At 40.1% G+C, this 26,876-nt stretch overlaps 2 protein-coding genes across 2 annotated transcripts in view; both read right to left on the bottom strand.

Moving 5' to 3' along the window:
- Nucleotides 1-9,708, bottom strand: part of AGBL2 (AGBL carboxypeptidase 2) — a 42,414-nt gene extending 32,706 nt beyond the window's left edge. Inside the window, exons 1-5 of the mRNA XM_060103931.1 lie at nucleotides 9,217-9,708; nucleotides 8,907-9,042; nucleotides 8,554-8,617; nucleotides 4,202-4,294; nucleotides 3,280-3,465 (exon numbers count right to left, since the gene is read on the bottom strand). Of these exons, the coding sequence (XP_059959914.1) occupies nucleotides 3,280-3,465; nucleotides 4,202-4,294; nucleotides 8,554-8,617; nucleotides 8,907-8,942 (379 nt within the window). The 5' untranslated portion in view covers nucleotides 8,943-9,042; nucleotides 9,217-9,708. The remainder of the gene's footprint in view (nucleotides 1-3,279; nucleotides 3,466-4,201; nucleotides 4,295-8,553; nucleotides 8,618-8,906; nucleotides 9,043-9,216) is intronic.
- Nucleotides 9,709-11,502: 1,794 nt separating this feature from the next.
- The window catches only part of FNBP4 (formin binding protein 4), a 39,619-nt gene continuing 24,245 nt past the window's right edge, over nucleotides 11,503-26,876 (bottom strand). Inside the window, exons 14-17 of the mRNA XM_060103530.1 lie at nucleotides 26,686-26,830; nucleotides 25,639-25,973; nucleotides 14,995-15,152; nucleotides 11,503-12,566 (exon numbers count right to left, since the gene is read on the bottom strand). Of these exons, the coding sequence (XP_059959513.1) occupies nucleotides 12,476-12,566; nucleotides 14,995-15,152; nucleotides 25,639-25,973; nucleotides 26,686-26,830 (729 nt within the window). The 3' untranslated portion in view covers nucleotides 11,503-12,475. The remainder of the gene's footprint in view (nucleotides 12,567-14,994; nucleotides 15,153-25,638; nucleotides 25,974-26,685; nucleotides 26,831-26,876) is intronic.

Raw genomic sequence — 26,876 nt, 5'->3', positions numbered from 1 at the left:
CCATTTCCTTTAAGATCAGGAACAAGACAAGGTTGTCCACTGTCACCACTGTTATTCAACATAGTTTTGGAAGTTTTAGCCACAGCAATCAGAGAAGAAAAAGAAATAAAAGGAATCCAAATTGGAAAAGAAGAAGTAAAGTTGACACTGTTTGCAGATGATATGATATTAAACATAGAGAATCCTAAAGATGCTACCAGAAAACTACTAGAGCTAATCAGTGAATTCGGTAAAGTACTAGGATACAAAATTAATGCACAGAAATCTCTTGCATTCCTGTATACTAATGATGAAAAATCTGAAAGAGAAATTAAGGAAACACTCCCATTTACCACTGCAACAAAAAGAATAAAATACCTAGGAAGAAACCTACCTAAGGAGGCAAAAGATCTGTATGAAGAAAACTATAAGACACTGATGAAAGGAATTAAAGATGATACAAACAGATGGAAAGATATTCCATGTTCTTGGATTGGAAGAATCAACATTATGAAAATGACTATACTACCCAAAGCAATCTACAGATTCAATGCAATCCTTATCAAACTACCAATGGCATTTTTCACAGAACTAGAACAAAAAATTTCACAATTTGTATGGAAACACAAAAGACCCCAAAGAGCCAAAGCAATCTTTTTCTGTGTGTGTGTGTGTGTGTGTGTGTGTGTGTGTGCTATGCAGGCCTCTCACCGCTGCGGCCCCTCCCGCTGCGGAGCACAGGCTCCGGATGCGCAGGCCCAGCGGCCACGGCTCATGGGCCCAGCCACTCCATGGCACGTGGGATCCTCCCGGACCAGGGCACAAACCCACTCCCCGAGCATCAGCAAGCGGACTCCCAATCACTGCGCCATCAGGGAAGCCCCCAAAGCAATCTTGAGAAAGAAAAACAGAGCTGGAGGAATCAGGCTCCCTGACTTCAGACTATACTACAAAGCTACAGTAATCAAGACAGTATGGTACTGGCACAAAACCAGAAAATAGTGATCAATGGAACAGGATAGAAAGCCCAGAGATAAAGCCATGCACATATGGTCACCTTATCTTTGACAAAGGAGGCAAGAACATACAATGGAGAAAAGACAGCCTCTTCAATAAGTGGTGCTGGGAAAACTGGACAGCTACATGTAAAAGAATGAAATTAGAACACTTCCTAACACCATACCAAAAATAAACTCAAAATGGATTAAAGACCTAAATGTAAGGCCAGACACTATAAAAGTCTTGGAGGAAAACATAAGCAGAACACTCTATGACATAAATCAGAGCAAGATCCTTTTTGACCCACCTCCTACAGAAATGGAAATAAAAACAAAAATAAAAACAAAAAGAAACAAATGGGACCTAATGAAACTTAAAAGCTTTTGCACAGAAAGGAAACCATAAACAAGATGAACAGACAACCCTCAGAATGCGAGAAAATATTTGCAAATGAAGCAACTGACAAAGGATTAATCTCCAAAATTTATAAGCAGTTTATGCAGCTCAATATCAAAAAAACAAATAACCCTATCCAGAAATGGGCAGAAGACCTAAACAGACATTTCTCCAAAGAAGATATACAGATTGCCAACAAACACATGAAAGGATGCTCAACATCACTAATCATTAGAGAAATGCAAATCAAAACTACAATGAGGTATCACCTCACACCAGTCAGAATGGCCATCATAAAAAATCTACAAACAATATAGAGAGGGTGTGGAGAAAAGGGAACCCTCCTACATTGTTGCTGGGAATGTCAGTTGGCACAGCCACTATGGAGAACAGTATGGAGGTTCCTTATAAATTAACAATAGAACTACCATATGACCCAGCAATCTCACTCCTGGGCATATACCTGGAGAAAACCTTAACTTGAAATGATACATGCACCACAATGTCCACTGCAGCACTATTTACAATAGCCAGGTCATGGAAGCAAACTAAAGTCCATCAACAGAGGAATGGATAAAGAAGATGTGGTATATATATATACAATGGAATATTACTCAGCCATAAAAAAGAATATTACTCAGCCATAAAAATAATGCCATTTGCAGCAACATGGATGGACCGTCATATTGAATGAAGTCAGACACAGAAAGACAAATATCATATGATATCGCTTATATGTGGAATATATTAAAAAAAGGGGTACAAATGAACTTATTTACAAAACAGAAGTAGAGTCACGGATGTAGAAAACAAACTTATGGTTACCAGAGGATAAGTGGGGGAAGGGATAAATTGGGAGATTGGGACTGACATATACACACATAATACACACATATTATACATAAAATAGGTAACTAATAAGGACCTGCTGTATAGCACGGGGAACTCTACTCAATACTCTGTAATGGCCTATATGGGAAAAGAATCTAAAAAAAAAAAGAGTGGATATATGTATATGTATAACTGATTCACTTTGCTGTACACCTGAAACTAACACAACATTGTAAATCAACTATATTCCAATAAAATTTTTTTAAAAATTTGGTTGATAGAGTTAGTTGGAAACTCTTCTGTTGCTATGAGGGTAAATCTTTCTTTTTTTTTTTTTGTGGTACGCGGGCCTCTCACTGTTGTGCCCTCTCCCGTTGCGGAGCACAGGCCCCAGACGCACAGGCTCAGCGGCCACGGCTCACGGGCCTAGCCGCTCCGCGGCATGTGGGATCTTCCCAGACCGGGGCACGAACCAGTGTCCCCTACATCGGCAGGCAGACTCTCAACCACTGTGCCACCAGGGAAGCCCTATGAGCTTAAATCTTAAAAGTTCTCATCACAAGAAAAAAAATGTAACCATGTGAGTTGATGGATGTTAACTGGACTTACTGTGAAAGTCATTTTGCAATATATATTGTACACCTTAAAGTAATACGATGTTTTATGTCAATTATATCTCAATAAAACTGTGGGAAAAAACCCAGTAAAAACTACATTCTGGTATTATATACATGGTGTTCATCAATTATACCAAAGCTGGTAAAAATACAACTTTTATAAAACGCAACCAAACATACTGAAATGGGAATAATCTAGAAAACAGATTTAAGTATTGATATATTTTGGCCTCTAGAAAGGTATCCTCCCATTCCAATAAACTCAGAAGCATTCTAGTTTATACATTAGTGTAACTTTTGACTTTGGTGAGTGTATACCAGTTTCCCAGAGCTTAAACATTTTAAGAGTGAGCTAACAGATGGTGAATCTGTCCCATCTTGTACTTTGGTATGTAGAACTTAAAACTGTAATATAGTCTGTCAGAACGGCAAGACCATGACACGTAAGTCACATTACCAATATGATGAATGTTCTCCTTGATGACCTCACATTCTATTGGCCATCTTGGAGCCTGCAGTGGCCCACTGCTGGAGAAAAAAGCAAAGAGATCTCGGGGTTCTCGAAGACGTGAGTTTACTTCACCAAGGTTATCATGAAGAAGCTGTCTGCTCTTAAGAAGTGGTGAACTCAGCATAAGGGAATCTGCCAAAGGGAAAGGGAATGAGTGAACAGCTTCCTTTTCTTCCTTGGGCACTTTACCGCTCAACTATAACAAATATGTAAGTTTAAGCACTGTATTAATATATTAGCACAGATACGCAACCCTATGACATGTTTCTCCTTCAAAGAGATTTAGTACAGGATGACAGCATCAAAACTATAAAATGTTACGTTAAAATTCTGCCTTAGTCTGTTAAACATTTAAATGTAAAGCTTTAGAGTAAGTGAGAAGATACTTTTTTCTTTTTTTAAAATCAGCGTTAATGGGTCAAAGACATTTCAACAGTGGGTTACAAATAAAAGTTACTTAACGTGTGTTATTATTTTTGTCTAGAGAGAGGCAAAAAAGAAAACTTTCAATTCAACCACTAGCATTTTAGAAAAAAAGTGCATAAAACTTTATTAACTACAGTGAAACAATCTACAAATTAAATTTCAAGTTCATAATACAACCATTCAAAGGACAGAGAGACTTACAAAACAGGGAGGTGGATAGGGGCAGAGGAGTGAGCAGGGGCAGGAGAGAGAGAGGAGTTGCTGGGAAATAAAGAATGGGAGAAAAGGGAGGAAAACAAGGGCGTTCAAGGAGAGAGGGGGAAAAAAAGGAAACGAGAGGAAGAATGAAGAGAAAGGGAAAGAGGAAGGAAAGGCTGAAGGCCCCTAGGGTGGTAACTCCCAGCTCTGGTGGGGAGAGCAGGAGGGAGAGACATTCCCGTAAAGGAGTTTCCGTTTTCTGGTCTGGAAGGACAGGAAATACCTCTGCTCACAGCTTCTATCTGTCTGTGCACAGTTGAAGATAGACAGGTAGGCCCTAGAAAGAGGAAGGAAGAGGTATGGTTGGTCCGATGGATCTTTTTCCTGCCCCTGCATTTCTGTGTCTAAAATATTTCCCCCACTGTTTAATGCAGGGGGAAAAGGCAACATTTGAAAAGATGGTAAAGCGGCTCAATCTCACTCATAAAGAAATGTAAATCAAAATGACAAGGAGATAAGTTTTTTACCTAACAGACAGGAAAAACATTTATGTTTTCACACTCACCCTGGCAAAGGTGTAAGTAAACAAGTACTCTCATAACTTGCTGACAAAAAGGCAAATTGGTGCAAACTTTCTGGAAAGAAATTTGGCAGTGTCTAGTAAGATCTAAAACACCCAAACCCTTGATTGGGCAATCCCACTGCTAGAAATTACTTTATAGATTTTCTTAACAAAAGCTCGTCAAGATACATATACAAAGATGCTCACTGCAGTAATGTTCAAATAATAAAAATGTGCAAACAACCAAAGCATCCAACAAAAGGGAAGTTAAAATAATTATGACATGTTAATGAGATGGAATACTGTAGGTGGTCTAAAAGAATGAGGTAGATGTTTCTTGTGCTCATATGAAAAGGCTCTATTTTTTTTTTTTTTTTTTTTTTGGCGGTACGCAGGCCTCTCACTGTTGTGGCCTCTCCTGCTGCGGAGCACAGGCTCCGGACGCGCAGGCCCAGCGGCCATGGCTCCACGGGCCCAGATGCTCCGCGGCATGTGGGACCTTCCCGGACCGGGGCACGAACCCGTGTCCCCTGCATCGGCAGGCGGACTCCCAACCACTGAGCCACCAGGGAAGCCCCAAGGCTCTATTTTTAAACAAAAAAAAAAAAATCAAAGATTATGTATAGGATCCCTATGAGCAATTAAGAAGAAAAAATATATAGACACTTGAGGATATATTTTCTTTTTCCTGAAAAGAATGATTACAATAGTGGCTATATTAAGGGTGGGGCAGGGAGGGCTCTTAATTTCCTTTTGTGTTTTTCTCCTACCATTTGAATTTTCTAATCTTATACATATATTTCCTTTTCTTTCTTTTTTGGTTTCTTTCCTTCGTTCGTTTGTTCCTTCCTTTCCTTCTCTTCTCTCTTTTTTTGAAACAAGCACATTATAACTCATTCCTTTTTACCTCCTTTGTACTTTTCTGGTTTAAAAAACAATAACAACATAATAAATGCTTTGCTACAAAGATAAAGAAAACTATCTTCCTTACTCCAATGATCAAAACAGGGGGGAAAAAAAGGTGTCAGGTTATCAGTTATACTCTAACTAAAATTCATTTACATTGTTGTGTTACCTCTAGCAGCTGACTTTGCATTTTACGTTTTTTATTATATTAAGACTGGCAATTGTTTCTTACCAATGTTATTTCAAGTGTCAGCAAATGGGGCAGGAGGAAGCTGAAGGGGGGCCGTCAGCTGGCTCCTGAGCCATTCCATCCTAACAGTCTCCTTTGCTCAACCCTTGCCTTTCTATTCCCTGCCAGGAGCTCTGGGACACAGAATGGAAAAGCCTTCTGGGCACTGGGATGAGCAAAAATATAAGATACATATTTGTAAATGAAAATGGAATTGCTACATCAAAGGTTAAGTACCATTTTACATTTTCCACCTATTGCCAAACTGCCTTTCTAAAAAATCTTATCTATTCACATTCCTAACAGCAGTGTGGGAGAGTGTTCTCCCACCTCCTGACCGAAAAAAAAATTTTTTTTGTCCCAATCTCATAATTTAAAAATGGTACCTTGACATACTGATTTGTATCTTTAATTAGAGGTGAAACTGAGCATCTTTTCATAAATTTTGTTGGCTGTGTTTTCTTTTCTATGAACTCCTTGCTCATGTCCTTTGTCCATTTTTCTATTTGGTCATCTTTTACATATTGATTTGTAAGAGTTATTATGTTAAGGAAATTAATCCTTTGACATATTTGTCACAAAATTTTTTTCCAATTATTTTCCTTTACTAATGGTATTTTTTCTATACAGAAATTTAAATTTTTGGTGTAAAAATTATCAGTGTTATATTTTATGGCTTTTGGGTCTTGTGTCATTCATAGATTTTTAACTAGAAAAGGGACACAATCAGATTTGCACATAAAAAAGAACACTGCTGTGTGGAAAATGGATTGGAAGGGGGCATCATGGAACAAGAGAAGCCAAGAGACCAATTATGAGGCTGTTTCAATAGTGAGATGATGGTAGCTGGGGGAGGGATGGGGTGGGGGAAGGATGTGCAAGTAAAGAGAAGTGAACTGATGTTTGGTTGGATATGTACTGAGGGAGAAATTCAACTGCATTCCTACCCTTGGATTCCAGAAGAAACTTGTGGAATCCCTGTAAAAAATTATTTTTACTTAAGCTGGTTGTAATTGGTTTCCACCACTCTTATGCAAAGAGCCTTAATATATCCATCAAAACTGCATGAAAAAAATCAATGTGTTACTCTTGACCAAGGAGTTTTAACAAATTTTCTAACAATTTGGAGGAAGATCATCCAGAATGCACAGTATTTTAATTTAAACCTTCAATCCAAAGCAGATCTAGAGAGAATATTTTTTGTTTTGTTATTTTTCTTTTCATTTAAAAAATTTCTTTCTTTCTTTTTTAAGAGAGAACATTAAAAAAATTTATTTATTTTGGCTGTGTTGGGTCTTTGTTGCTGCACACGGGCTTTCTTTAGTTGTGGCGAACGGGTGCTACTCTTCATTGTAGTGCGCGGGCTTCTCACTGCGGTGGCTTCTCGTTGCAGGGCATGGGCTCTAGGTGTGCGGGCTCAGTAGTTGTGGCTCGCGGGCTCTAGAGTGCAGGCTTCAGTAGTTGTGGCGCACGGGCTCAGTTGATCCGCGGCATGTGGGATCTTCCCGGACCAGGACTCGAAGCCGTGTCTCCTGTGTTGGCAGGCGGATTCTTAACCACTGCGCCACCAAGGAAGCCCCAAGAGAGAACATTTTTGAGTGATGTCAGAAACAGTGGCCAAGGCTGCTCCCTTGGCTTCTCCCACGTTAGGCTACGTTCTCCTGAACACCAGGAGTTGTTGCTCAAGGACATGAGGGTTCTGGGGGTCATACAACACTGACTATTACTCACACAGACGCTTCTCCTTTTGCAAGGGGTCCGGTATCAAATCCTCTGTTTCCCCAAAAGAGCCACTCAACAGGTATCGAGTATTCTTCTTCCAAACATGCTGGTGCATAGCAGAGTTTGGTAAACTGCCCCTCTCAGCTAAGAATAGGTAGTTTAATGAAACGTGCTGGAAGGCTAGTTCATCACCTCCCACATGTAGGTCAACACCCAAACCACTACTACTAGCAAACCTCCTCCTAGTCACCACCTGCCACCACAGGACTTTACAATGAATACAACCCATTTTCCAAAGAGCTTTCACATTCCAATTTATGTGAATTAAACATCATTTTCTCCATTTCATGCTGAGGAGAAGACTTGAGAAGCAGTATGGTAAAGTGGAAAATTGGGAGGCAGCTATATGACCAAGTGAAGGCAAGTACTCAGAGTGAAAGTGGAACACTCAGAGTGGGAGCTGCTTTGTCCTGAGGGCTCTGCTGAATCCGGTGAACTGGAAATTCAGTTTTCAACAAATCACAAAATGAAATAGTTAATAAGGAAGTCTAACAAGGTTGATAGAAATAAAATCAATATAAAAACCTACATTTTATTTCTAAATACCAGGAGCAAAGTTAGAAGATCAAAATTTAAAAAGATACCACTTATAATAGCATAGAAATATGCAGTTCTATGAAAAAAATTATAAATCTTATTGGGAGACATTAAGGAGGACCGAAGTAAATTAGAGAATTAGACTATATTAATAGATGGGAGAACCTGGTATCGGAAAATTCTCATTTCTTGTCAAATTTGATCTATAGATTCAATGTAATCCCATATTTTTTTTTAAGCATCACAAGCCAATTCTAAAATTATATTAAAAGGTAAGAATAGCCAAGACACTTTTGAAGAATGACATTATGGGAGGACATGTCTTTCCAGATAGCAAGACTACTTTAATGCCATGTGGTGTCATTAAGAAAGGGTGGTATTGGTGCAAGGACAGACAAACAGACCCTTGTATAAATGGACACGCAACAGAGGTAACACAGCATATCAGTAGGGAAAGGAAGTTCTTTCACTAATGGTGGTGCTGGGAAAATTCATCAGTTTATCCAAGCACAACTCTCTCAGTTGATCAAACAATTTACTTCATGAACCCAGGTGATGCTAGATAAGAATGAGATATTACCTTTAAAGTAGCCATAGTACTGGAGGTGATGGCACATAAAGTCTTCATAGGGCTCAGAAAGAGTCTGTGAAACGACAGGCCATCTCAATCAGGAAAGTGCTTTCATAATTGTAGAGAATTATTATAACAGCCTGTTGTAAGAATAATACTGACTCTTCACAAAAGTACACAAGCATTGTTGCAGAGGACACTATACCTTAGAACTTCTGTAAACAAACCATGTGAAAGACATTTGTGCAAATTATTCTATTTTTGGGATCAAGATCTCCAGCCAGAAAAAGTTGCCACCAGAATATACCTTCGGATCTAGTACTGGATTTCTGTGGAGTGCCTGGAGAGGAGTGTGTACCGACCTGCTGCTTTAGCTCTGTTTCCAAAGCTGGGAACATGTTACTTCTGCATGGTATGCTGAAGACCAGTCAGTGACGCCGGCATCCAGCAACAATCCTTGCCCAATTTCCAAAAGGGCAGTTGATTACATAGGAGAAGCTAAAAAACCAGAGCAGGACAACTGAGAAACTGTAGAAATTCACCCACGTCCCCTTCCTCCGCTTCGCAGCTCCCACGCTACTTTAGGAAACCCTGCGGTACCGCTCCGTCTTCCCTGCCAACCCGACCTCTCCTCAGATAAACAAGGACCCGCCACGAGGCCCGGATGCGCACCTGAAGAATTTGGGAGAGCGGCTAGTCTTCCAGCCTCCTCCTCCAGGGGCGCCAGGACCCCTGCTGGCCCTATTCTTCTTTCCCCCCCAGTGAGGGAGATGCCCCCCACCAGGTCGCCTCAGGAAAGTGAAAGAAAAGAGGATGAGGGGTCCGGCGCAGTCGTCTCGGGGTGGGTGGAAAAGAAAGGTCAGGAGCCCGGAGAGTGGGCTCTGAAAACGGAATTCAGGGATTCAGGGCTTCCTGGTCAGGAAGAAGGTGGCGAAGGGCAGTTTCCCGGAGAGTAGCGGGACGTGGCGTAGAGATCTCCTACAACTGCAGAGGGAAGGTTGCTACCGCCTCCGCGCCCCGGCCCGTCCGGGGCAGCAGGGGTGCGTACGGAGCCTGTGGCGACAGAGGAGCGTGAGCGAGGCGGGGGACACGGTCCGCAGGTAGAGAACCAGTCGCGCCTCGACCACAAGACACGCTCGTCACGCTCACGGGACACTGCTTTCCACTAGGGCCCCAGTAGCCTAGCAACCACGAGACGGAAGCGGGAGGGCGAGGCGGCTGGGCGCTTCCGGAGAGCGAGGCTCCGCCTCCGAGGAAGGGGTGGGGAACCGGAGAAAAGTCGAAGACTGGCGTTCAGGTACCAAGGATTCACTCATTCCTCCTTTCATACAGTATTGTAGCCTGGCTTCTGGGGATTAGAAATTGCATTGATGGGGGCTTCCCTGGTGGTCCAGTGTTTGAGACTCCGTGCTTACACTGCAGGGGATATGGACTCGATCGCTGGTTGGGGAACTAAGATCCCGCATGCCCCGTGGCCAGGCCCAAAACAACAAAAAAACAGCTGTTCCTCAGCTTTAGGAAACTGTTGAGTATTGCTCAAACGGAGCCGCTTCCCTTCTTTCACCTTCTTTCCATCCCATAGTTAGAATTGAAAAATTACCTCCTACATTGAAAACATACAAGTTAGTAAATTAAAACCACACATTTTGACTATCATATTGTCAGATTCTAAAAAACGCTTTCTGGCAGGAGAGGGACAAAGGCACTTCGTCCCTGTACCAATTCCTAGAAGTCTGGAAAACTGTTAGACACTTAAAGCAAAAGCTTTAATGGCTAGTTGACAGCCTCTATTTCCAGAAATATGCTCTACGCAAATTACAAGAAAAACAATTTTATTTTTTAAAATTTTATGCTACATTTTTAAGAATTTGATTATCTTTCCTGCATTGGGTCTTCGCTGCAGCGTGTGGTCTTTCTCTAGCTGCAGCGAGCAGGGGCCACTCCCTGTTGCAGTGCGTGGGCTTCCCATTGCAGTGGCCTCCCCCCTGGGAGCATGGGCTCCAGGTACGAGGGCTCAGTAGTTGTGGCTCGCAGACTCTAGAGCACAGGCTCAGCAGCTGTGGTGCACGGGCTTAGCTGCTCTGCAGCATGTGGGATCCTCCCAGACCAGGGATCAAACCCGTGTCCCCTGCCTTGGGCAGGTGGATTCTTAACCAATGCGCCACCAGGAAAGCCCAGAAAAACAATTTATATACAAAACGGTCACCTAAATACATAATGGTAAAAAACCAACACACGGGCTTCCCTGGTGGCGCAGTGGTTGAGAGTCCGCCTGCCAATGCAGGGGACACGGGTTCGTGCCCCGGTCCGGGAGGATCCCGCATGCCATGGAGCGGCTGGGCCCGTGGGCCATGGCCGCTGAGCCTGCGCGTCCAGAGCCTGTGCTCCGCAACGGGAGAGGCCACAACAGTGAGAGGCCCGCGTACCGCAAAAAACAAAAACAAAAACAAAAACAAAAACACAAAAAAAACCAACACAAGCATACATGACACTGATTAGACAATTATATGCATATAAATATACTAGAATAAAATTCTAACCATTGTTGTCTTTGGTTAACTTTACATGACTCTAAGTATACATAACTTTTCTAATTAGTGGAAAAAATATAAAGCACCTTCATTTTTTCCACAATATTAACCACATTACATCATTTCCAGGATTTAAGTAGGCCAAACACTAGCTAATATTATAGACTACAAGCTCCAAAATTTAAGTCACACCGTACCTTCTGGTACTAGAGGGCTGTTTTTCTAACCCTGTCCTCGCACCCCACAACGGGCTCAAGATCCTGATGCTTTTTTTCCTGGAGCTGTTCTTCAATGTTTACACATACCTTACACTATACTTGATTAGAAAAAACAATTGACTTAAAGTAAGTCTTGGTTACATAATCGTGGAGTTAACAGGCAAAACAGGAGCAAAAGAATAACCAATCAGAAGTATAAAAAAAGCTTTATTAGTGCATATATACAAATTTACAAGGTCAGAAACTGGAGAAATACAAACAGCTTTAAAACACAATTTGCTTTTTCTTCAGTTTAAAGTGACTTTTACCTGATTGTGATACAATAGAAAGTACAGAACAGTAAACTGCTTTTTAAATACTGGAATTTTATGGAGAATACATTCACACATAAATGGAAGGTGAACTTTGGACCAAGGTAAGACAATGGAAACACATCAATACATACAGTGGCTTTTGTTACATTTACTGCCACATATGTGAGGGGGAAATTCTCAAAATCAAAGACACAAACACCTGCTGCTGCCGCCACCTATATTGTAATTTAAATATGCCACCTAGTATGTGAAATGACTGAGCTATCTTTATCGGTTCTAGAATTTGTGAGAAATACTCTGAAGAGTGTGGCCATCTGTTAGCACAAGGTGAACGACTTGATATATCTCAGCACTTCAGGGGTGGCAACCTAGAGGAAGAGGTCAGAAAGAGATTCCTATACTCCCAGTTAAGCAAGGCAAAATATAGAGCTGCTTTCTTAATTGCACTTGTTCTGAAGAAGTTAATGAAAGAGAGAGTGCCACACTAGGAACTACAAGAGCCTCTATGAGGCAGGAAAATCCTTCAATTTCATTAGTGAGTCCTCTACAGAGGTGTCATACTCATGAGCCACATGTTCCAGATTGATGAGGTTAATGTACCTAACATGCTGAGTTTGCCAGTGTGAGAATAAAGGCAGCCAGGTCAAAGCATTCAGTCACCTCACCTTTCAGCAAAACAGAAAAATTACATTTCACAAATGTGGCAATTTCGTACGTGTATACTCTTGCCCAGGAAATTCATATGCTCTCCCTCATAACATTTATAGTTTATTGACAACAGTAAGACTGGTTAAGACTCTGAAATGATTAAAAAAACAAAACAAAAACAAAAAAAAAACGGTAATAAAAACTTAAACAATTAAAAAAACTATGTGTTTGGAGCCATTTTTCTTCTCTTCAGTCTTGCTCGCCAATCTTCAGGAAGGGCTTCAAAATTAGCATTTCTCTCTGCCATGCCACTGTGAAAACAACGTACAGATTAAATTACTTCACTGGAAAGAAAAAGAACGAAAGTGTTTATTTCCTAGCAAATAAAAGCTAACTGAAACCGAAAATGTGATATGTTATCTATATTCATGAAAATGTTTCAAGTTTCTCAGCTAACTACCAGCGTTATTCTTCATCAAATTTCTTAATTGATAGGTCAACCAAATACATACAAAGCACTCTTCTCTATAGTTTTACTTATATGTAAGTGCATATTTGTTTTTATATCTCCCCAGTAACCACTGAAGCCATACTGAAGGAAATTAACACATTCTTGTAAAAGTATTTCTTGGCCCCTACGAGTTGTGATTCTTTACATTAGATATATTTAACACATAGGAAGATATATTTAACTCTTAACATACCATCAGGGACCCTTGGATCTAATGTTTTTGAGACTCTCTTTTGATCAGTTCTAATTAGGATTGATCTCTCATGGCTTATTCAGTCATTTATAAAACCGATTAAGACTCAGATTCTAGGGAATGCCCTGGTGGTACAGTAGTTAGGACTACATGCTCTCACTGACGAGGGCCTGGGTTCAATCCCACAAGCTTCGCAGTACGGCAAAAACAAACAAAAACTCAGATTGTAACTTACAATTACCAGAATGGGTGTGTTAGGCTCTTTTATAAACCTAAAATAAGCTAAGATTAATTACAGAATCTTTGTGACTTCCGATCATCTTGAAATAGTTTGCTATTTCATCATTGTAGGAATTAATTTTACTCAATTCCCAGCAATATTAAAAAAAGATTAAAATAGTAAGAAAGCTGAAGAATAATGGAATCATCTACAAGGATGATACAAAAGTTAAATAAATTATCACTAATACCATCCCTCAGTTTTCTTATTGTGTTGCCCAAAACAGTGCATCTCCTTTCAAGGAAGTAAAAAAAAAAGTCTGGAGACAACATCTTCACAGTCTCCCCTACAGCTTCCCAATATTATACAATCAGATAAATGCAAAGAGACAGAGGCACTGTAGATTCTAACTGTGATGGTAAAATTGACTGGATAAGTAAAATCTCAGACTATGAGTGATAAGAGGACCATAATCTAGATGAATCTTCTCAAATTCAAGACTGATGAGTGAACATACTGAAGGAAAACAACACATTCTTGTAAAAGTAAGGAAATGTAAGGTCAAAAAGGAAATACAGTATTCTCATTGAAAAGAACCACCTGGGACTTCCCTGGTGGTCCAGTGGTAAAGAATCTGCCTTAAAATGCAGGGGATGTGGGTTCGATCCCTGGTCAGGGAACTAAGATCCCACATGCTGCGGGGCAACTAAGCCCAAGCGCCACAACTACTGAGTTCGTACACCTTAACTAGAGCCCGTACGGCGCAAACTACAGAGCCCACGTGCTCTGGAACCCGCGCACCATAACTAGAGAAGAGAAAACGATTATGTCCCAACTAGAGAGAAGCCCTCGCGCCGCAACGAAAGAGCCCACATGCCTCAACAAAGATCCTGTGTGCTGCAGCTAAGACCCAACACAGCCAAAAATAAATAAAATAAATAAATCTGAACAACCTCCTTCACCCAATATTTTGTAACAAGAACTGGGACCATCACATTTTCCTTAGAAACCTTTTAAGTTTTATACTGCTACATGCTAAAATTTATTTGATAAGGTTCATAAGTGGGACAAATGCTGAAAGCAGGTGTGTAGTGGCTGGAGAGAAATAGATATTTTAGGAACAAAAAAATTCACTGGAATGACTATTCCAATTAGTGTTTATGGATCTAAGAATGAAAATGTTTTGAATTATGAAGCAAAGATGGCTATCCTCTCCCATTTTTTTTTTTGGCCACGCCGTGCAGGATCTTTCCCCGACCAGGGACTGAACCCGGGCCCTCAGCAGTGAAAGCGCAGAGCCCTAACCACTGGACCGCCAGGGAACTCCCCCTAATATTTTCATAAGTACTGCATTTATGGAGGTTGCAAGTGCAAGAACCAGAAGTAATGATAAGCTAGAACCTATCAGAGATGAACTTGAAATCCGGCACCATTTATGAGAGGAGTATGTTCCAAGTTATGCATGACAACTGAGCAATTAGTTGCATTCAAAGAAAGTTGCTCATTTCACATAAAAGGGTCTCTTGGAGCTACATGGTAAATGGGGATGACTATTTTTCCCCATATGCTCAGGGTTAAGATAGCTCTTTGCCTAAGAGGAACAATCAGTGGGAAGTATTACAATTTGATGTTTCTGATTTTGAAAAAGGCTAGACTATAATTTTTATAGGGAAATAAACATTTCTATGAACTAAAAACTACTTAGGTAAGTCTGTAAAGGAATCAAATTAAGGGCTATGATTTTAAGAACGTGATGGCTCTAAAACCACAGCTACAACCACCACTATCCGCCCCATTTATGGTTCTTTCTTTTACCTGACCAGCTGCTGCTGTTTCCACTCCTCAATTCGCTTCTGTGCGGTTGATTCTCGGTCCTCTTCACTGGAACTAGAGTTCTCCTCTTCATCTAACTCACGCTGGATACTCTGCCACTTCTTTACCAGAGATGGCATTTTGGTTTTACTCTTCTTTGCCTGTAACAAAGGAATATAAATACATAAAACGAGGGAATGAGTCCTTCACATGAGATCAGGATCTTTTCCTTAGTTCTAAGGAATAAGTGAACTTCAAAATTAAAGGAAAAGAAACACCAAAAATAAATACCATTCTAAGTTCTTGCCAGAAATTTCTACCAACTATAAACTTAAAGCTTGGTTAAAAATCTAAAAAGTGTAAATGTGGTGTTTTATGATATCAGGTCAGAAACATTTCCTTTAGCCTTATTCTATGAAATTCAAAACTCTTGCCCTTGTCTCATTTTCTCAGAATTACGGTGTACCCGGGACTTCCCTGGTGGTCCAGTGGGTAAGACCCCATGCTCCCAATGCAGGGGGCCTGGGTTTGATCCCTGGTCGGGGATCTAAATCCTGCATGCACGCCGAAACTAAGAGTGTGCATGCCGCAACTAAAGATCCTGTGAGCAACAACTAAGACACGGCGCAGGCAAAATAAATAAATAGTTTTTTAAGAAAAAGGAAAAAAGAATCACAGTGTACCTTTTTACAATTTTAAATGGATGCAGTGTTCACATCAAGTGAAACACAGTGCTGAGAAACAAATGACCAGCTTTGCTGGAAAGAGCCAACAGAGTCAAAGGCAACTATTAAATATGAAAAAAGCAAAGAGGTATATCAAAACATTAATGATGAGATTAGTTCTAAGAGGAGATACAATAATAAATTTTTCTATCAGCTTAACTTCATTTGCTAAATTGCCTATAATAAACATAATCTCACAGTAAAAAAAGCTTGTGATATTTATTACATATCCAACATGGCTTGCTCTATCACTACCTTCAGAGTTCTGATCAATGGCACTCTTTAGCAAAGATGCCATCCCTGACCACCCTATCTATATGAAACAGTACCACCTCCCAAAGGTCACTTTCTGTCCTCTTACATTTTTTTTCATTGCATTTTTAAACACTGAACATATATTTGCTTATCTGTTTCTGCAACCCAGTCCCCCCGTACCCTCTCCAAGTCCACCAGAAAGGCTCTACAAAAGCAGAGATTTTGTTGGTTAGCTACTGAATACAAAGCTCCTAGAGAGAATGCCTGACACAGTATGTATTCAAAACATACCTGCTGATATTTGTGATTAGTTCTTTGAATTTAGAGAAACACTGTATTAGGCATTGATAAGAACCACTTTTTATCCCTGCGGTTTTGAAGACTTGGCCAGGTTACACTCTAAACGTGACAAGCAGGCACTCAAGTGATAGGTGTGACTGAGTGCTGTGCTCCTGTGAGGATCGGGTATAGGGACCCAAGCTTTTTTTCCGGCCTGCACTTAAAGAGAAACACATTTCTTGATTAAGTCCCCAAAAGAGTTGAGAAAATAAGCTTAATATTTTCAGTCTTTTAAAATTACTTGGCTCCCTGCTCAATACCCTATTTTGACTGTAACTGACAGTTTTTCACCTTCTGGGGAAATGCCCATCTATAATGCTTAAACCTTCTGCTCCACACACCTTCCCACATTCCATTCTGTCATTTCACCTGTGGTACAACCTGACCCACTGCATATACACCCTTCCAACAAGCTCCAACATAGCTCATCTGGGTTAGCATGGAACCAACTGAGTAAAAGTAACAAAGTAAAAAAAAAGTAAAAAGTAACGGTCACCTGTGCATAGAGGGCTCACTGGGGCATAACCTCTCGCCGAACATCTCCAAGTATGATTAAAAAACATAGATCTAGGTAGAGTCATTGTGCTTTCATTCTGACTTCCATAGGATTTTGTAAATTTGTAGGGCATTTCATTCCTATTTGTCATGGGAAAGTACTTTATGTTTCAGAAGTTATGTACTGCCTATCACATTCAAAACCATGGATCCTGTGTTGCACTGGCTGTTTGAACATGTTTTTAATATGGGTACACTGCAGCCAGAGGAATAAAGATTAAATGGCTAGAATTCCTTTTTTTCTAGTTTATTTTCTAGTAAACTGCACACAAAACTCTTCAGCAAAAAGACTGAAAATATATATTGGTCTTAAATATTCTTGAACATGAGAGGTATTGAGTATATATCTTATATTCTTTTTTTTTACACTTAAATTGGGGTATAGTTTTTTACAATGTGTTAGTTTCCACTGTACAGGGAAGTGGAGTTCCCTGTGCTATACAGCAGGTTCTTATTAGTTACCTATTTTATACATATCAGTGTATATATGTCAGTCCCAATCTCCCAATTCATCCCACGGCACACCCCCGCCCTCTTATATTCTTTAAAAAATGGCCTGTAACACTAAAGAGATGGATCATTGTTTTCAGATAACAGGTACATAAAAATGACATATTAATGTAGAATACTGGATTTTCAAAACTATTATTTATATGACTATAAAAGCATGATTGGCTAAAAAATTACTTGATGAACGAATGGAGGTCAAAGTAATTATCTCTCTTGGAAGACTGGAGGAAGGGCGCCAAGGAAGGCTTCGTAAGAGAAATGATTCCTGAGCACTGATCATTCTAACAATCTAATTATAAAAGAATGAACAGTAGTGGAACTGGTAAACAAAGTAAAGACATGTAGGTGGTCAACAGTATGTTGGCTCAGAACTGTATGTGGTAGAGTAAGTTGTCTGACAAGAATCTAATTCAAGACATTATCCTGTCACTGTTGATTTTTTATAACACTTCACTGGGAGGGGAAAAGCTGATGAGAAAGTTTCTTTAGGTAATTTAGGGCATTCAAAGTGTTCATGAGGATGATGTCAGAAAGATGGCAGATTATGAAGCTCCAAGCCCTTGTTTCCCCATGGAAATATTATATAAACAAATAGAGACTGACTAAAATGGCTTTGTGGGAACTCTGGAAACCAGTCAAAGATCTTGAGCAACCAAGGGAACACCCAATCAAGAAAAGCCCACAATAAAAACAGGAAATTTTGTGGCATGTTTGCTTGCCCTTGTTCCACACCCTCCCCAATGTAGTTGGGATGAAATGGCCCAATTCTCAGTTCTCCCTCTCCAGGTGGAAGGAAATAACTGGAATGGCTGATATGTTCTAGACTATCTGTGGCCTTAGGGACTGGTTTCAATACTGTCTTAACTTGGAGGTCAACCAGGAATGGTGGCATATTTTGGGTCTCAGGTTGGAAACCGTGAAAGGCAGTAGCAGGAGCTGCGGCATGTGAAAACCACAGTGGGACAGAAGTCATGTGGACAGATGGGGGCAAAAGATTATGGGCAGAGGAATACAACAGGACATATAAGGCTCACAGAAGAAGCAGGTGTGACTCTCTTAGGGAAACTGAAAGTAAATACACAAGGGGAAAGGAAAACAAAAAAAAAAACACATGTCCAGGGAACACATATGCCCAGAAAAGGCCTGAAAAAATGTTGCACTTTCATGTTGGACTCATTAATGAAGGTTTTCCTCCATACACAGTCAGTGTGCAAAGACTGGGAGAGTTTGTTATTTTCTCTAATGTGCAGTTTTCAACCAAAGATCACAAAGCATACAAACACATGCTGGGACTTCCCCGGTGGTCCAGTAGGTAAGACTCCACACTCCCAATGCAGGGGGCCCAGGTTCGATCCCTGGATGGGGAACCAGATCCCACATGCATGCTGCAACTAAGAGTTTGCAGGCCGCAACTAAAAGATCCCACATGCCACGACTAAGATCCAGCGCAGAAGAAAGAAAAGAAAGGAAAGGAAGAAAGAAAGAAAGAAAGGTTTCAGATTTACTAGACAAAGACTTTAAAACAACTGTCTTAAATGTGCTCAAAGAACTAAAGGAAAACACAAAGAATGAAAGGAAATCGGGAAAATGACGTGAACAAAATGAGACTATCAACAAAGAGACAGCTATTATTATTAAAAAGAACCAAAGAAATATTCTGGAGCTGAAAAATACATCAACTGAATTGAAAATTCATTATTTCAACAGACTCCAATAGGCATAAAAAAAGATCAGCAAAATTGATGATAGGTCATTCAAAGTTATTGAGTCTGAAGAGCAAAAAGGAAAAGAATGAAGCAAAGTGAACAGAGTCCAAGTGACTTATACGACATCATGAAATGGACCAATATATGCATTATGGGAATCTCAGGAGGAGAAAAGGGCAAAGATCTTATTTAAGAAATAATGGGGCTTCCCTGGTGGCGCAGTGATTAAGAATCTGCTTGCCAATGCAGGGGACACAGGTTCGAGCCCTGGACCGGGAAGATCCCACGTGCTGTGGAGCAACTAAGCCCGTATGCCACAACTACTGAGCCTGCGAGCCACAACTACTGAAGCCCGTGTGCCTAGAGCCCACACACCGCAATAAAGAGTAACGCCCACTCGCTGCAACTAGAGAAATCCCGCGTACAGCAACGAAGACCCAATGCAGCCCAAAATATAAATAAATAAATGTAAAAAAAAAAAAAAAAAAAAAAAAAAAAAAAAAAAACGAGGGACAAAGACTAAGATATTCCTAGATAAACAAAAGCTGAGAAAATTCATTACCACTAGATGTGCCTTATGAGAAATGCTAAAGCATGTCTTTCAAGCTGAAATGAAAAGATGCTAGATAGTAACTTGTCATACAAAAATATAAAGTTCTCTGGTAAAGGTAAAAACAAGGACAAACAGAAAAACCAGTATTATTGTGATACTGGTTCATAATTTTTATTCTACAGATTTTAAAAGACAAAAGCATAAAAAATAATTGTAAGTCTACATTAATGGGTACACAGTATATAAAGATATAATCTGTAACACCAATAATATAACAGAGTGGAGGTGCGTCTGTATAGGAGTTTTTGTCTGCAAATGACTGTATCAATTTAAAATATATTATATGTAATTCCTACAATAACCACAAAGAAAATAAATATAGAATATACACAAAAGGAAATGAAAAAGAAATCAAAATGTGTCACTGAAAAAAATCAACTAAACATAAAGGAAGGCAGTAAGAGAGGAAATGAGAGACAAAAAAGCTAATAAGACATAGAGAAAACAACCAAAAGGAATACCAAATCCTTCCTTATCAGTAATTACTATAGTAAATTATTAATTTACTAATGTAAACGGATTAAACTCTATAATCTAAAAAACACATACTGCAATGGAGCAGGACCCTATGGTCCCTTCCTGTCATTTCCTTGGCCTACCTTTTGTCTGTGAAAAAACTTCAGCCAAAGAATAAGTTTAATTAGGGACCTCCCTAGCGGTCCAGTGGTTAAGACTCCATGCTTCCACTGCAGGGGCTGCAGGTTCAATCCCTTGTTGGGGAACTAAGATTCCAAATGCCGCGCAGCGCAGCCAAAAAAAAAAAAAAAAGTTTCATTGGAGAAATGAGAAAATGCAGAAACAAAGGAAAACAGTCAAATGAGACCAAGTAATAATTGTTTAGTCATTAAGCATAGTTAAGGACCTTTAATTCCTTCTCAAGGGCTATAGATAATATTCTGAGCCACATCCTGTGAGCCGTCTTATAGATACTGAAACCCCCACCAGGTGGAAGAAGTTAACTACATGATGACCAGACCGTAGCCATGACATAAGCTGCCACAATTCCGAGAACTGGTCTCAAGGAAATGGGAACAAACTGATCCTGGAACTGTAGATTAATTGTACTTAAAACAATCACGATGATGCTGATCAGGCCACCGCATGACCAATTTCAAGATGGACTGTTAGAGCTGACAGTGCTGTTTCTGCCTGTAGCCCACTCCTTTCACCTATGAAAAGCTCTTGTCCACTGACTGTAAGTGGGGGGAGTCGGTCTCTGGACAGGAGGTCCTCCCCACCCTGGGTTGCCAGCATCGAAAATAAAGCAAACTTCCCTTTCCGCCAACCTTGCCTCTTTATTGGGTTCTGAGTGGTGAGCAGCTGGGACCCCCACTTTCTTTGGTTACAATACTGGCAGAATGGATTAAAAACACATAATGCAATTGAAACTGATCACGTCTATAAGAAATTCATTTTACATCTAAGGACATACACAAGTTTAAAGTGAAAGGACAGAAAAACACATTCCATGAAAATTGTAACCGAAAGGGGTAAGTGGATTACTACAAGACAAAACAGAAATTAAATAAAAAACTGTTAAAAGAGATAAAGAAGGACATTACATAAGGATAAAAGGGTAAAATCATACCACTTAAAATAGCACACAAAAGAATAAAATACCTGAGAATAAATTTAGCTAAGGAGATGAAAGAGTTGTACACTGAAAATTATAAAACAATGCTGAAAGAAATTAAAGACCTAAATAAATGGAAAGGAATCCTGTGCTCACAGGCTGAAAGATTCAATATTGTTAAAAAGGTAATAAGACCCAAGCAATCTACAGGTTAAATGCAATCCCTATCAAAATTCCACTGGCCTTTTATGTAGAAATGGAAAAGCTGACCTTTAAATTCACATGAAATTACAAGGGGGCCTGAAGAGCCAATATTGAAAAAGAAGCCCTAAGTCAGAGAACTCACACTTCTCCAATTCAAAACATACCACAAAGTTATAGTAATCAAAACAATGTGGTGCTAGCATATAGAACAATGGAATAAACCCATATGTTTATGGTGAACTGATTTTAGATAAGGTCTACCATTCAATGGGGGAAAGAATGGTCTCTTCAACAAATGGTGCTGGGACAACAGGGTATCACACTCAAGAGAGTGAAATAGGATCTCTACTTGACACCATACAAAAATTAACTGAAAATACTGTCACTGTTTGCAGATGACACGATACTATACCTAGAGAATCCTAAAGATGTTACCAGAAAACTACTAGAGCTAATCAATGAATTTGGTAGAGTAGCAGGATATAAAATTAATACACAGATGTCTCTTGCATTCTTATACACTAATGATGAAATGTCTGAAAGTGAAATTAAGAAAACACTCCCATTTACCACTGCAACGAAAAGAATAAGACACCAAGAAATAAACCTACCAAAGGAGACAAAGACCTGTATGCAGAAAACTATGAGACACTGAAGAAACAACTTAAAGATGATACAAACAGATGGAGAGCTATACCATGCATGTTCTTGGATTGGAAGAATCAACATTGTGAAAATGACTATACTACCCAAAGCAATCTACAGATTCAGTACAATCCCTATCAAACTACCAATGGCATTTTTCACAGAACTAGAACAAAAAATTTCACAATTTGTATGGAAACACAAAAGACCCTGAAGAGCCAAAGCAATCTTGAGAAAGAAAAACAGAGTTGGAGGAATCAGGCTCCCGGACTTCAGACTATACTACAAAGCTACAGTAACCAAGATAGTATGGTACCGGCACAAAAACAGAAATAGTGATCAATGGAACAGGATAGAAAGCCTAGGGATAAAGCCATGCACATATGGTCACCTTATATTTGACAAAGGAGGCAAGAATATACAGTAGAGAAAAGACAGGCTCTTCAATAAGTGGTGCTGGGAAAACTGGACAGCTACATGTAAAAGAATGAAATTAGAACACTTCTAATACCATACACAAAAATAAACTCAAAATGGATTAAAGACCTAAATGTAAGGCCAGACACTGTAAAACTCTTGAAGGAAAACACAGGTAGAACACTCTATGACATAAATCACAGCCAAGATCCTTTCTGACCCACCTCACAGAGAAATGGAAACAAAAATAAACAAATGGAACCTAATGAAACTTGAAAGCGTTTGCACAGCAAAGGAAACCATAAGACAAAAAGACATCCCTCAGAATGGGAGAAATTATTTGCAAACGAAGCAACTGACAGAGGATTAATCTCCGAAATATAAAAGCAGCTCATGCAGCTCAATATCAAAAAAACAAACAACCCAATCCAAAAATGGGCAGAAGACCTAAATAGACATTTCTCCAAAGAAGATATACAGATTGCCAACAAAGACATGAAAAGATGCTCAACATCACTAATCATTAGAGAAATGCAAAGCAAAACTACAATGAGGTTATCACCTCACACTGGTCAGAATGGCCATCATTAAAAAATCTACAAACAATAAATGCTGGAGATGGTGTGGAGAAAAGGGAACCCTCCTCCACTGTTGCTGGGAATGTAAATGGATACAGCCACTATGGAGAACAGTATGGAGGTTCCTTAAAAAACTAAAAATAGAACTACCATATGACCCAGCAATCCCACTACTGGGCATATACCCTGAGAAAACCGTAATTCAAAAAGAGTCATGTACCACAATGTGCAGTGCAGCACTATTTACAATAGCCAGGACATGGAAGCAACGTAAGTGTCCATCGACAGATGAATGGATAAAGAAGATGTGGTACATATATACAATGGAATATTACTCAGCCATAAAAAACTAAATTGAGTTATTTGTAGTGAGGTGGATGGACCTAGAGTCTGTCATACAGAGTGAAGTAAATCAGAAAGAGAAAAACAAATACCATATGCTAACACATGTAATATGGAATCTAAAAAAAAAAGGGTTCTGATGAACCTAAGGGGAGGAGAGGAATAAAGACACAGATGTAGAGAATGGACTTGAGAACACGGGGAGGGGGAAGGGTAAGCTGGGATGACATAAGAGAATAGCACTGACGTATATACACCACCAAATGTAAAATAGCTAGCTACTGGGAAGTAGCTGGGTAGCACAGGGAGATTAGCTCGGTGCTTTGCAACCACCTAGAGGGGCGGGATAAGGAGGGTGGGAGGGAGACGCAAGAGGGAGGGGATATGGGGATATATGTATATGTATAGCACTTTGTTAAACAGGAGAAACTAACACAACATTGTAAAGCAATTATACTCCAATAAAGATGTAAAAAAAAAAAAAAAGTTTTAACTGAATGGACCAACAACCAGTGCTAAAACTACAAAACTCAAAAGAAAACATAGGGGTAAATTTTCATGACCTTGGATTTGGCAATGAATTCTTAGATATGATGAAAAGCACAACAAAAATGAAAGCAGGACTTCCCTAGTGGAGCAGTGGTTAAGAATCCGCCTGCCAATGCAGGGGACAGGGGTTCCAGCCCTGGTCCGGGAAGATCCCACATACCATGGAGCAACTAATCCCATGCACCACAACTACTGAGCCTGCACTCTAGAGCTTGAGAGTCACAACTACTGAAGCCCGTACACCGAGAGCCCGTGCTCCGCAACAAGAGAAGCCACCACAATGAGAAGCCTGTGCACCGCAACGAAGAGTAGCCCCCACTCGCCACAACTAGAGAAAGCCCCTGCGCAACAAAGACCCAATGCAGCCAAAAATAAATTATAAAATAAATAAGTAAATTTTAAAAAATGAAAGTAAGTTAGGCTTTATCAAAATTAAAAACTTTAGTGTACTAAAGGACACTATCAGTGTGAAAAGACAACACACAGGATGGGAGAAACTATTCTCAAATTATGTATAAGGGACTTGTATTTAGAATATATATGGAACTCTTACAATTCAATAACAAAAAGACAAACAACCCAAATAAAAAATACTGGAGAGTCAAAGGACTTGAGCAGACATTTCTCCAAAAAAGATAAACAAATGGCCAAAAAGCAAATGAAAAGATGCTCAACATAATAAGTCACTAGAGAAACAGAAATCAAAACCATGAGGGACTTCCCTGGTGGTCAGTGGTTAAGACTGTGCTCCCAATGCAGGGGGCATGGGGTTCGATCCCAGGGAACTAGATCCCGCATGCCGTAACTAAAGGAGCCTGCATGCGGCAATGAAAATCCTGCATGCCTCAATGAAGACCTGGCACAGCCAAATAAAAAAACAAACAAAAAAACAGCCCACAATGACATACCACTTCATACCTGCCAGGACTGACATAATAATTTTTTTAGAAAGTGGAATGTAACCAGTGTTGGTGAACAGTTGAAGATATTAGTACCCTTGTATGTTGCTGATGATAATGTAAAATGGTTCAGTCACTGTGGAAAAAAAGGTTCCTCATAAAGTTACACACAGAATTACCATATGATACAGCAATTCCACTCTTAAATATATATATACACAAAAGAAATGAAAGTAAGTACTCAATATGCATGTGCTCATATGCATGTTTACATAGATACTGTTCATAATAGCCAAGAAGTATAAAACAATCCAAATGTCCATCAGTGAATGAGTGGATAAACAAACTGTGGTATATACACACAATGGAATATCATACAGCCATAAAAAGAACAAAGTACTGATACAAGCTACAACATGGATGAACCCCCAAAGCACTGTGCTACGTGAAGCAAGTCAGACACACAAATTCACAAATGCACAATTCCAGAGTAGGTAAACTGGTGGAGACAGAAAGCTAACTGGTAGTTCCCAGGGACTAGGGGAAGGGGTAACGAGGTGTGACTGCTTAATGGGTACAGGGTTCTCTTCTGGAGTTATGAAAATGTTATGTAACCAGAGAGAGGTGGTGGTTACCCCACAGTGTGAATATCCTAAGTGCTACTGAATTTATACTTTAACTATCACCTCAATAAAACAAAAATTTTAAACTAAACTTTAAAGAGAGGTTTACTCTACCTTATCTTTCTTTCCTTTTTTTGTCTTCTCAGGTGCTGGCACTTTGGGAGCCGGCGGTGGTGGTGGCGGCGGAGGAGGAGGCGGCGGCGGCGGTGGCGGCGGCGGCGGTTCCATAATGGCGGTGGCAGGCACAGCGCTGCGGGCCTGGACTGGCTGCAGTGTGGGAGCAGTCACTGCCACTGGGACGGAACACTCAGCATAGCTCATAATTGCAGGAGCTGATGCCAATCCTAAGTAATTGGACTGTAGGTTCATTCCTCTGGCCTGATGACCCATTCCTGTTGCTGGATGGCTAACTGATAGTGCTTGGTGTCCAATCCCTGTTGCCTGGTGACCTAGAACAGAAAACATAAAATAAAACTATAAAAAGGACTTTGTGGGGCTTACTGGTGGCGCAGTGGTTGAGGATCTGCCTGCTAATGCAGGGGACACGGGTTCGAGCCCTGGTCTGGGAGGATCCCTCATGCCGCGGAGCAACTAGGCCCGCTCCGTCTGGAGCCTGTGCTCCGCAACAAGAGAGGGTGCGACAGTGAGAGGCCCACGCACCACGATGAAGAGTGGCCCCCGCTTGCCACAACTAGAGAAAGCCCAGAAACGAAGACCCAGCACAGCATAAATAAATAAATAAACAAACTCCTACCCCCAACATCTTAAAAAAAAAAAGGACATTGTGACAAAGCCAAAAACAAGGAGGAGGAAAAGGAAACTGGGAGTTAGATCACCTACAAAGTGATTCTCTAATATACCCCCCTGCCAAGAAACACACAAAAAAAACCCCAAAATAAACAAAAAACCCAGTCACATTTTCTGGCGTTCTGAATATTTTAGCATTAAGGTACTTAAACATCAAGATCACTGATGTTGTGTAAATGCTCAGAAAACAATCTGGAAGGATATATGCCAATGTTAACAGTGGTTTTCAGTAACTGAACGAAATGCACATAAACAGTCTTTGCAATGAAAAGCCTTTAACATTAATTTATGATATGGAATTCTGGAAACAAAGATAATGCACTGATGAAAATACATTTTAATCACAATGCTTACCTGTAGCTACAGCTGGTTGGCTGTAGAGGACTGGAGAACTACCAATGGTAGCTGACCTCTGAACTGCTGCAGTACTAATTTCTGTAGCTTTTCTCTTTATTGCTTTAGTGGAAGGAGAACTAGAGATGGTACAGTCAGCTGAACTCTGAAACAGAGATTCTAGTCAGTGGCTGTAGCCCCTGGTTAAGTAT

Source organism: Mesoplodon densirostris, chromosome 7 (genome assembly GCF_025265405.1).
Source record: "Mesoplodon densirostris isolate mMesDen1 chromosome 7, mMesDen1 primary haplotype, whole genome shotgun sequence".
Classification (NCBI taxonomy): domain Eukaryota; kingdom Metazoa; phylum Chordata; class Mammalia; order Artiodactyla; family Ziphiidae; genus Mesoplodon; species Mesoplodon densirostris.
This window is presented reverse-complemented; position numbering and strand designations above follow the sequence as displayed.